This window comes from Panthera pardus, unplaced genomic scaffold (genome assembly GCF_024362965.1).
Source record: "Panthera pardus isolate Hobbes unplaced genomic scaffold, ASM2436296v1 HiC_scaffold_10, whole genome shotgun sequence".
Lineage (NCBI taxonomy): Eukaryota > Metazoa > Chordata > Mammalia > Carnivora > Felidae > Panthera > Panthera pardus.
The window spans coordinates 13,535,060-13,547,498 of record NW_026526655.1 but is presented as its reverse complement, the minus strand read 5'-3'; the positions used below and the strand labels follow the sequence as shown (position 1 = coordinate 13,547,498).

Below are 12,439 nucleotides of genomic sequence, written 5' to 3'. Positions count from 1 at the left end.
CTGCTGAACTCAAAATGCATTCTCTTTCTTTCTCAGTAATACCTGGTCCTCTACTTTTCTTTATTATTGTAGTGGTCTTAAATTCTAATCATTTATTTTAAGATCCTGCATATTTTTCTTTGTTCCTTATCATTTTTTAAAGCTTACTTGTTTATGTATTTATGTATTTATTTATTTTTTAAAGTTTATTTTTGAGAGAGATTCAAGAGTGCAAGCAGGGGAGGCAGAGAGAGAGAGAGAGAGAGAGAGAGAGAGAGAGAGAGAATCTGAAGCAGGCTCTGGGCTCTGAGCTGTCAGCACAGAGCCCAACGTGGGGCTTGAACCCAAAAATCGTGAGATCATGACCTGAGCCGAAGTCAGATGCTCAACCGACTGAGTCACCCAGGTGCCCCTAAAGCTTATTTATTTATTTTGAGAGAGAGAGACACAGTGCGAGTGGGAAAGGGACAAAGAGAAAGGGAGAGAGAGAATCCCAAGCAGGCTCTGTGCTGTCAGCGTGGAGCCCGACAGGGGGCTCGATCCCATGAAGAGTGAGATTATGACCTCAGCCGAAACCAAGAGTCAGACACTTAACCGACTGAGCCACCCAGGCTCCCTGTCCCTTATCATTTTGAAATGTGGCATAATTTGGAGAATTGGAAAGATGCAATATTCCTTTATAAATGAAGAAACAAGAAAAAACCAAAAGTTAAATTTCAGAAGAGTCACAACTGGTGGATAACACAGAAAAGAGTATCCAATGCACACAAATGTTCTTTGAACCATCTATTTATGTGAATAGTCTATTCAGTAAGTATTGCAGCACTCCAGGAAATAAACACACCTTGAATTTCCATTTTGCCACATTCTATGAAGCACAAATTAAGTTTCCTTCTGCTAGTTTAATTTCTTTTTCCTAAAATAACTCCTTACAAGTTTATTAAATTTGTGAACTTTTCTTTGTTTCAAGACAATAAAAGAAATCATAATAGCTAGAACTTAGTTCTTACCAGGTTCTTAGAAGTATCATGGGTCCCCTAGTTTAAGAATACCTTTATTTTAAGAAGAGTCCTATGAGATACTAGGATACACAGAGTAATAGCCCCCCAAGGTTGTCCATGTGCAAAGTCTGGGAACCTACGAGTGTGTTATTTACACGGCAAGAGGGAAGTAAGGCTGTGGACCGAATTAAGGTTGCTGATCTGCTGACCTTGAGATCAAGAGAGGATCCTGGATTGTCCAGGTAGGATCCTTTGGAAGTGAAAGAGGGAGGTAGGAGAGTCCAGGGTGGGAATCAGAGAGATGTCTGAAGACAGCGTACTGCTGTTGGCTTTGAAGATGGAAGAGGGCCAACAAAACAAAACAAAACAAAACATACACACACATACAAAAGGCAAAAAGCAAAACAAAATAAAACAAAAAATAAACCAAAAACCCCAACAGATCTTCCTCTAGAGGCTCTTTTAGAAAGGCACGCAGCCCTGCCAGTTTTAGCCCTATGAGACCCATTTTGGATTTCTGACTTCCAGAACTGTAAGATAACGAACGTATGTTGTTTTGAGCTACTAAGTGTGCCGTCACCTGTTTCAGCAAGCGTAGGAAACTGACAGAGAGAGGTACCCTCTTTATTCCCGTTCTATGAAAAGCCAAGGCATAGAGAATTTACATAATTGATCCAGAGATCACACAGCAAGCAAATGCACTCTGGCTCTCAACCCCTGGCAACACAGTAAAAGTCAGGACTGCACATGGCATCCTCTCTCTCTTCTTAGCATCTCTGTGCTCTCCAGGTCCCCAATCCATTGCTACCTCCTTATGGGAAGCCCTCCCCAACTGGCTTGTGGAGGCTGGATGCTCAAAGGATACAGTTATAAGGTAGAAGGGAACTCTTTGCTTGAAGCACTTCTTATGATTACAACTTTACATTTTTCCAGTCCTTTCTGTCTCCACCAGCAAACTTGAAGCTCCAGAGTGCAGGAGCCAGAAACCGTATGCTGCTGTTTCTGACTATTAGATGCAGGGGACAGTTGGCCCTCAGTTGTCTACTGAATTTCTGATGTGTAGGCCATGTAACGATGACAGGTTTACATAAGCATATGGAATGTGTAGGTTTTAAGCAATGAACTACATTCCAGTGGGATAAAGTAGATTAGGGGAAATGAATTTCAAAATCCTACACTTTAGCCCCTTAAGCAAATCAGCTCCGTGGAAATGAAATCTGAGGGAACGAAACAACAATCCAGAAGAAATTTGTTGAAGGATGGGAAAAAATCGTATTCCTGTTCAGTGTGCCAAAAGATGCATTTTGTCCTCAACTCGATTACTCAGTTTTCACAAGATTTCATTATATTGAAGCCTGGTACTTGGGGATAAGCTTTAAATACACTCTTCTGGAAAGCAAAGAAACAAACAAAAACAAAAACAAGTATAACCAGGCTTTTTTTAATATTTGATTATCTTTAAAAGTTAAGGGGCTTTTTATTGCTACTGATTTGTTGAGTCTGTGCTTTTTCTAGTCATATAACGACGTTTTCTTCCTTGGTAGTCTAATCTTTTCATCTTCAAACTATGGCCTCTCCCAAAACACTCACATCTACTAAAAGTATGAAGTTCTCTATATTCTGATGTATATTTATATCTATCTATATCTCTATAAAGTTGAATTTGCTAATTGGTGTTGGAGAAAAGTTTCTGCATACCCCACCACACCTGATTTTTGGCTTTTCTTTATCATTGCTGGTGGCTTTACACTTTAAACATTACTTTTTAGATTCCGTCCATTTTTTCTTTGTTCTTTATTATTTCTAAACCTTTATCATTTGGAGAACTAGAAAGATGCACGATCATTTGGACAAGCTGGTAACAGATGTAATCTGAATTTAGTAAGCCTTTGCCTTCAAGATTCTTGTTGCTAATTACTAAGTCTCTGATCACATTCAATTAATTCTTATACCCATGGAGAAGCCATTCAACTCATTTGTTCATCTTCTACGCCTTTGAAATTCAGCTCAAAACCAGCTCACTAGGAAAAATAACTGTTGAAGATCCTCTGTGCTTACATCATCCGAGGCAGACCATTTAAAATCACACTCCATTACAGAAGCTTCCTTTCCCCGGGAAATCTTACATTAGTATATTCAAGATTCAACCTCACTCAAATGAAATAAGAACATTAATTCAGGATTTAGGATGTCTAGAAGTTGTTTCTTCCTCCTGTATCCATTCAAAAAGATGAAACTGGAAAATCATGTTAAAATCCCTTTGGTAATAAAGTTTTATTAAACTAGAATATTTATTATAGAATAAGAAGACAGATCATTTTATTTCCTTGGAACTAATTCCCATAGTATATCCCTCTCTGTTCCCGATTTTAATCGTAGGACCCTCGTTGAGGTCTCTCTTCTGGCCACACCCACCCACTCTCTCCTGGCCACTGTACCACTCTTTTGGGGAAGATATGGAACACATACAGTAAAACCCTGATTTAAAAAAAAAATTTTTTTTTTACACTTATTTATTTTTGAGAGACAGAGAGAGACAGAGCACAAGGGGGGGAGGGACAGAGAGAGGAGACACAGAATCCGAAGCAAGCTCCAGGCTCCAAGCTGTCAGCACAGAGTCCTATGCCGGGCTCGAACTCGCGAATGGTGAGATCATGACCTGAGCCGAAGTCGGACGCTTAACCGACTGAGCCACACAGGAGCCCCCGTGGGCTCGAACTCGCGAATGGTGAGTTCATGACCTGAGCCGAAGCCGGACGCTTAACCGACTGAGCCACCCAGGAGCCCCAGTAAAACCTTGATGTAAATGGCTTCATCGCTAAGTGAGTCACCCAGAGGATAATGAACTCTCATGGGCATGGTGACCGACAGTGGATCTTTGGGGCTATAAGTTAGCCAACTAACCTACAGGACTCCATCCTTATACAACACTCACTAGTTTACAAAACGATTCCATAAAAATAAATATTCTGGTGCCTCCACCAGACAGGATAGTGTTCCCCATTTAACAAACCTAGCTCAATGGATCAGCACGTCCAGGTCACATGGGCTTCTTTTTTTCAAGGTTTATTTTATTTTTGAGAGAGAGCATGAGTGGGAGAGGGCACAGAGAGAGGGGGGGACAGAGGATCTGAAGCAGATTCTGTGCTGACAGCGGAGACCCCGATGCGGGGTTCGAACCCATGGGCCATGAGATCATGACCTCAGCTGAAGTCGGACGCTTAACCCACTGAGCCACCCAGGTGCCCCCACCGATGCTCACGTGACAGGCTTGAGGCCGACACAGGGCTTCTGACTCCAAATCTCAAATTCACCACCAGTTCTCAGCAGTTTTCAGGCATTCAGGTGAACAAAAAGCACCCAGGAAAAACCCTAGTTCCTTTGTATGTGTTAGGCAGAAGCGCAAATACAAAGCAGAGGTCAAAGGTACAAACCAGCAGAGTTTCCCTTTGGGTTGAGCCCACATCATTCACCAGAGCGTACTGGTCCGGTAGAGGGCCAAGACTGTAAATACTTCAGGCTCTGTGGCCCATTGATGGTCTCCATTACACAGTCTTCTCTCTTTTATGTTTTGTTTTATAAAATTTTAAAATTGTGAAAAGCATTCTTAGTTCACAGGCCGTACAAAAACAGACCAAGGGCAGGATCTGACCCGTGCACCCTAGCACCGGACCTGGTGTGCTAGAGTTTCTAGAGTGCCAAAGTGGGACTGGTAATACAGGCCTCCTGGAAGTAACTTACGTACCCTGGCTCTCAAATGTTCACCTACAAGCATATGTCCTTGACTCACAGAAGAGATTTCACCTCCCTAACTTACCACAAGTTTAGGCTATTGTCATTTTCTCCTGTTATACAGCCGGAGAGAGAGGCCAGCAGCCTGCCTGGCACTTGCTTCTTGACTTCCTCTTGGGTCATCTCTACCCTCCTATATATATGAAGGGATAGTTACTCTTCGGCCCGGGGGGGTGGGGGCAGGGAGGGGAGGAGGGGAGTGGGGGTGGAGAGGGCACAGGCCTTAAAATGGAGGCCCACTTCTAAATAACATAAGAAATTATAAACATTCCCCAGAAAGCAGCAGATAGACATAAATTAAATTAGGCAGTATCTGAGACCTTTTAATGAAATATGTTATAAAGGAAGTTGAAAATAATAATTGACAAAAAGATTTCTGTTAATTCTCCCATCAGAACAAAAACTTTAGTGAGAGAAATTAAAACTCTGAAAGAATTTCATTCCACCCCCCCCCATTAAACTTGATTGCATTTTATTTTTTTTAACATGTACTTATTTTTGAGAGAGAGAGAGAGAGAGAGAGAGAGAGAGAGAGAGACACAGAATGAGAGCGGGGGAGGGGCAGAGAGAGAGGGAAACACCGAATCCCACGCAGGCTCCAGGCTCTGAGCTGTCGGCACAGAGCCCGACACGGGGCTTGAACTCACAAACTGTGAGATCATGACCTGAGCTGAAGTCGGATGCCTAACCGACTGAGCCACCCTGGCGCCCCAGCTTGCCTGCATTTTAGTAGACTGTTGTCTATTAAACAGTTGTAAATGCCAAGGACCCACAATGGTTTATTTTGATGTTTACCAGGGCTTTCCACTGTGGACTACACAGCCAAACTACAGTCGATGCCAGCCCAAAGCTTATCCAGGCATGAATTCAGAGCCCGGACGTCAGGAATAAGATTCTTTGGTATAATGAAGTCTTGAGGGCCAAAGCCTCCTGAAGAATATCAATGTTCACCACCTTGTATTTATCGTAGTAGCTTTCTCCATCCTTAACTTACACCATTTCAATGAAAAGTAGGCAACTTTATCAATGGGGCTTTTCATATCAGCCAATTACGTAAAAACTTCAAAGGGTCAACAATACTTATGTTCAGTGTTTAGGCTTTTATGAACGGAATTGAGCTGGGCACCCCTGGGGCATGAAGAGGTTCCTATCTATATGGGGTTCCCCCATCTGCCAGTGAGATAAGAAAAATATATGAAAGTAAGTAAGTACGAGTTCAATACAGAAAACAAGAAAAAGAGATCACTTATTCCGTTGTCAACCATTTCATTGGTATCCACACTGTGTCTGGCATTATTATCTACTCTGTAGACGGTTCCTCAGAACTCAGACTTGTATATCCCATTTCCAGTTTGAAATCTCCATGTATAGATAGACCTAACAGACATTTCAAACTTAACATGTCTTACGGTGAACTTCGATTGTCATGCCAGATCTTCTCCTATAGTCTTCCCCACCTGAATGACAACTCCGTCTTCTGGCTGTTAAGGCTAAACGAAACAAACAAACCAGGACCGAAACCAAATGACCGCACATTCACACTCATCCCTGAGTCCTCTCCTTCTCTCACACTTCAGGCTGAACTTGAAAGCAAGCCCTATTGGCCCTACTTTGAAATCCTAAGAATCCATCCACTTCTCACAACCTCGACAACTACCATTCAGCTCTGTTGCTGGGACCGCTGCAAAGCTTGACGATTAGTGGTGTCCCTGCTTCCGCTCTGGCCCCACTGCAGCCGTGGATCCTGCTACTCACCTGCGCCAGGGCCTCCGGGTTAGTGGGCTTATCGTTAAAAGAGCACTTTCTGTCCCCCAGGCACTGATCTAAGCTCTTTGCAAGTATTACTGAATTCTCACAATAACTTTACATGGTAGGTGCCATTACTGTCTGTGTTTTACTAGTGAAAAAATGAAGGCACCGGGAGGACAAGTCATTTGTCATGGTCATACAGCTGGTAAGTCACAGAGACAGGACTCAGACCCTGACATTTTGGCTCCACAGCTCAGGCTCTTGACTTTCTGTGCCTGCTCCCTCCAATGCCTTCCTTACTCTTGGGAAAAGCTTTCTCTCCGTCTTCATGATGGCCTTTGTGATCTGTCCCCCATCACCTCCGTGACCTCACCTGCTACTCCTTTCTCTTTGACTTGCTTGGCCACAATGGCCTCCTCACTCTTTCTCAAATGCCCTTGGCCTTTCCCCGTATTACAGACTTTCACCCCGGCTGGTTCTTCCACCTGAGACACTTCCCCACAGAGAAGTGGCATGATTCATTCCCTCACCTCCTCTGGGTCTTTCCCCAAATGTCACTTTTTTCCGGTACTGAACATGCCCCTTATTGAACATCTTTCTAATATATCTAGACACGATTCTAAGCACTTAACATCCGTTTTACTTTATCAAACCCTCACAACAGCTCTGCATTGATGACACTATTATCCTCATCTTACAGGTGAGAAAAAGAGGCATCGAAATGTTAAACAGTGCGGGGAAGGTCACATGGCTGATAAGTGATAAATCAAGATTTCAACCCAGGGGCTCTGGCACCAGAGTTTGTGATTTCTCTCCCCCCCCCCCCCTTCTCCCCACCCCTCTCTCAACACACACACACACACACACACACACACACACACACACACACACACAGTATCAATATACAAATTTGGTGACTAAAAGGTGATGGAAAAGTGAGAGAGAAAAAAAAAAGTCAGTTTGTTCAGAAGCTTAGAGCCAGAGTGAGAAAATGATTAGAAAGAAAATGATTAGAGAAAATGATTAGAAAGAAGGACGTGAGGTACAGAGGTGTAGATGATCAGTTTCCAGAGCTGTGTGTTTCTGGGTGTCCATCCATGGGGCTCTTCCATCCGAAGCACCTGGAGGTGTTGACTAAAAATACAGATGCCCAGGCTGTACCCCACACCTTCTTATATAGAGCCTTTGGGTCCAGGCGCCCAAGGATTGACTCACACACAATTCCTAGGTGACTTTAAAACACATTAAAGCTTTTGAGCTACTATCTTGAAAGATGCGGAATCGTTTCATTGACTTAAATTTGTACACTAAACATCACAATGCTCATATGGCATTTCCATAACAATAAGACTTGGAAAACACACTATCAACGTAAAACTTGGCAACTTAGGACGGGGATCTTTGATGAGTTTGTTCATAGGTGGATTCCAAATGCCTGGAACAGCGGCTGGCCCATGGTGGGCCACCAATAAATAGCTGTTGAATGCATGAATGTGGAGTGGCCCATAGGAAACTCTCAGGACGCACAGTGATTCTGTCTGTGCATATTTAACCCGGAGTGGTCCAAGATTTCCATCAGTCTTCTCATAAAACTGAGTTTTATCATTATCTCCTCTAGAGGTTACGAACAGAGTGGAAATTATACTGGCTTTTGTAATCCTTGATCTAAATGTGACTTCAGGCTCTGGAATGTGGCAGCTGTGTGATATGAACAAGATATGCAACCGTTCTGAAGCTCTGTTTCCTTCACCAGTAAATTCAACATCACTCTATTTAATGTCCATAATGATATCATATAAAGGAATAGAAACCTTGAAACAATAAGACATTGTTATTGATTTTTCTTTTGCAAATTTCCACCTGCTAAATTTTATAGTATAAGTGGTAACATTGGGGGTGGGGAGGCTGTTAAATGATCGAGACGGCATGAGCAGAACACATAACTATAGAATGCTAACATCATAAACAAGAGTTAAACTTGGGGGGGGGGACATGTCTCAGTCCCTTTAAAACCTAATTTGTGAAAAACTTACGGGAATAATAAGTATGAAATTATTCCTAACTAGCATTTCCTCCTAGAGAAAACCATAGCACAACAGTTCAAGAACAGTATTGCTTTTTTATTTTATTTTTAAAAAAATGTTTTTAAGTGTGTATTTATTTTTGAGAGAGAGAGAGAGAGAGAGAGAGAGAAGGTATGAGCGAGCAGGGCAAAGGCAGAGAGAGAGAGCAGAATCTGGACACAGAATCCAAAGCAGGCTCCAAGCTCTGAGTTGTCAAGCACAGAGCCTGATGTGGGGCTTGAACCCAAAGACCGCGAGATCGTGACCTGAGCTGAAGGCAGACACCTCCCCGACTGAGCCACCCAGGTCCCCCCCACCCCCACCCCAGCATTGCCTTTTAAACACCTAATATCAGTTTGTGGAAGAAGTTGGCATAGAACGGTATAGCTCAGTACTCTGTCCCTCAGAGTCGCAGGCCAAACCAAATGACTTTCATCTCAAAACTTTTAGTGTAACAGGTGGTTTTCATTCATTATTTACCACATCCTTGAAATCTGAACGTTAAAATCTAAGAGGAAAAAAGTCGATTGTGCTGAAGGTACGCAATGCCTCCCCAATTTTTGAAACTTTAGCACGCCTACCACCATCCTAACGTGGGATTTCAGTGACTAAGCAGATCTCTCACTGCACCTCAAAGTCAGGAAAGATGCCACCCTCCACTTTATTCTTCCTGACAAAACAGGTGTACAAATAAGGGAGTGACACTGTCTATTGTAACTAAAGCACAGACAGACGTGTGCCAGAAACAGCTTTTCAATGAAAATGCCATGCATTCTACCAAATCCTCAGAAACTTCACTCTGATTTTGCGCCTAAGTTCAGCATTTTCTAAAGCCCTTTGTGTTGCAGAGTCAGAAACAAAAAGTCTAAATACCTCGAAGGCAGACATCTAACCCCCCCCACAGCTACACAACCTGATTGGTGGCATGCGATCCAAAACTGCGTTTGGGGCTCTTCTTTCAAACTAGAGTTGCAAAATCAAATCCACTGAATTAAACCAGACTCCGCAAGTTTCCTCGTTCTCTCTGCACAAAAGTGAGTAACATCATACACAATGTGAGTAACATCATACACAATGTGAGAGCATGTCTAATAGACCGATACACTGCGCATTTCGGGGCAGATCTAAGAGAAAGAAAACCAGCTCTGAATGATAGAAATCCTTTGAAAGATTTCCCCCCACATGGCAAAGCACAGGAGTAAACCCTAGGTCGCACACTCCTTTATCTAAAGCCGAACAGCCCAAACCCTAAATTGCAACCTCCTTTCGGTAATAACAGTTCAATCAACTCCGGCTCCTTTGCCACAAGTACCATACCATGATAATGAGGGTTCTGGGTCTACTCATCTCGTCCTCGCTCTCCAGAGGCACAATCTCGTGGGATGGTTCCTCTTGGCGTCGTCTACAAATGTGTGGACAGCTCCTCTGGACCACAGAGCGGAAAGCCTGAAGCAGAACAATGCTGGCCGTGCAGCCCATAGCTGCATCGTGGAGCCTACAAAGTAACTTCTATGTTGATGCTATGTTGGAAAAACAGTGGCTCCTTGTCCCTGAAAGCAGCCTACATTGCAGCTGCAGCCAGCTGACTCTCCAATCGCTTTCTTGAGCTCTGATCATCTGATCACCGCCAAATAGCTTGGATGCAGAGATGGGAAAGATTTGATCCACTGAAACTGAATGCACTCAGGAATATTAGAGCGTTTCGCCCGGAGAGTTATTTCTCAATTCATCTCGAGAACGTGCTTCCTGCTCGTTGCAACGATTCTCTCCGATTCTAGTTTCAGAGGTCGGAATAAACACATCACTTCCACCCAGACACTCGAATAAATAACTCTCTTTCAACCAAACGACTGGAAATCTAACTCCGCACTGACATTTTCCCAAGGCAAATGAGTGTCATATAAAGAGTGAAAATGATTGCTCTCTTTTTCAGCGTAAACACTTCGGGAAGGATATTTTGCTAGACACCTCACTAAGTGATTGGGGTGTTACTTTTTATAGCCCTTAAGTTCCAGACATGAAATGGGCTCATCCGAAACGTGGAGCCGCTGAATCAGAACGATTTATCAGAAGCATGCGCGCCTTAACCAAACCCACATGAGTGACACCAGTGTTCCCCCTGCGATTTCCTTTCAATGGTAGGGCTGTTCTGTTCCCACACACGCAGTTCTGCAGCCTAATACATTTTTATATTTACATAGGCGGCTCGTGGGGCTGAAAATATCTCTATTACTGAGGTCACTCGGCGAGCTCTGCCAAGTGACCTCTCAGAAAAAGCAGCTGTAAAGCATTTTCACATCCTATCAATAAGCGTTCAAGGCTTCAGGAAGGACGTTGAGGTCTTCGGTAGTTAAGAGTCTAGTATTCCCTGGCTCCTGGGAGCCTAGTCACTTAGGAGGGGACCGAAGAGATGCTTAGAAATCACGTGACCTGCTTGGAATGGCTTCAAGATCTAATGGTATACTGTAAGAGAATAGCACAACAAGGGATGCTTGCACTAAAAATATCTCACAGCAAATGGATTTTGCTTACAAACGAGGAGAGTATGAAATCCCCAGTAGGATTTGCAATGCCGGGATCTTTTCTGTCAAGCTAATCCTTCCCGTGTAACTCTCAGGGATTCAAAGGAAAAATGTTTTCTTTGGTTTCTGGGCTCCTGAGTGCACAGGGTGCTGCAGGAAGTGTGAAGGCAGGCTGGTTTTGCTCCGAGGTGTGGCCACTCCAGCTCCGGGGAAGTTGCTCTCCCAGGAGCGTCTAGCACGCGGCTCAATTAGGCATTAATTGCTCAGTAATCTGTCACAACACAGCATTATTTAATTGGTACGTTTGCCAGAGAAGTAAAACATTTTTTTTTTTCTTCTAAGAGGTACGGGCTGCCAGTAGTTTTTCATCTCCCTCTGTTTTGAGCAAACATATTTTAGTGCTGCTGGAAAAAGAAGAAAAAAATGCTAATGGTGCTGGCAAGTGCCCTAACCCCTCCAGACCTTTGTCAGAGTGCCCGGGTGCTAATCTAAACCATTTTTACTGCAAACAACTGGGGCATTTACTGAAGACAGGCTGCAGTTTAACCTATCTGGCTTGTATGCATTGAAAAAAAACTGACATCGGGGCCCCTGGGTGGTTCAGTCGGTTGAGCGTCCGGCTTCGGCTCAGGTCATGATCTTGCGGTCCATGAGTTCGAGCCCCGCGTCGGGCTCCACGCTGACAGCTCAGAGCCTGGAGCCTGCTTCGGATTCTGTGTCTCCCTCTCTCCCTGCCCCTCCCCTGCTCACACTCTGTCTCTCTGTCTCTCTCTCTCTCAAAAATAAACAAACATTAACAAATTAAAAAAAAAAAGAAAAAGAAAAAAATGTATATGTAAATGGTGTCCACGGGAGGCAAAGCATGGCTCGAGCTTCCATGATTGTGAAGGTGTCACTTCGAGTATGATTGCTCCTCCGGGGCTCTTTGGGGACCCCACCCACCCACTCCCATGCATGACAAGGTGCTCTCCAGCTGTTCCCTTAGGTTCTGGTTATCTGCTCATGAATGAACAGCAAGGCTCTTGCTGGAGGCACTTAATCACAACACCAGCTCTGGCTGGCAATGGGAGTGGGACCCCTTACCATACCCCATGGGCTTGGCAGGGAAGAGGACGTCGCCATCCCAGACTCCCATCTAGGCACCTCTCTCTCAATCCGGCTCACCTCTGGGGTGGCTTTTGGAGTCAGATGTTTTGGCAGATGTCAAAGTCTTTGGGGAAACAAATGAGATGCTTTCTAGCTATTAGAGTCCTGTCTTCATTGATCCCCTTTGTTGCCTCTGAGGGACTCACCCCTATTATTGATGGGCTGCTGTGGGGCTGTCAATCTTCCC

The 12,439-nt window shown here is 43.9% G+C and overlaps 1 protein-coding gene across 4 annotated transcripts in view; it reads right to left on the bottom strand.

The window, feature by feature from the left end:
- The window catches only part of DOCK10 (dedicator of cytokinesis 10), a 266,202-nt gene that overhangs the window by 197,570 nt on the left and 56,193 nt on the right, over positions 1-12,439 (bottom strand). For 2 of the 4 annotated variants that reach the window (XM_053904300.1, XM_053904301.1), the window contains exon 1: positions 9,902-10,415. The exons of 1 other annotated variant lie outside the window; for it this stretch is intronic. In XM_053904300.1, coding sequence (XP_053760275.1) covers positions 9,902-10,063 — 162 coding nt within the window. In that variant the 5' untranslated portion in view covers positions 10,064-10,415. Of the gene's footprint in view, positions 1-9,901; positions 10,416-12,439 lie in introns of those variants that run through there. One more of the 4 variants, XM_019445767.2, reaches the window with a different exon arrangement.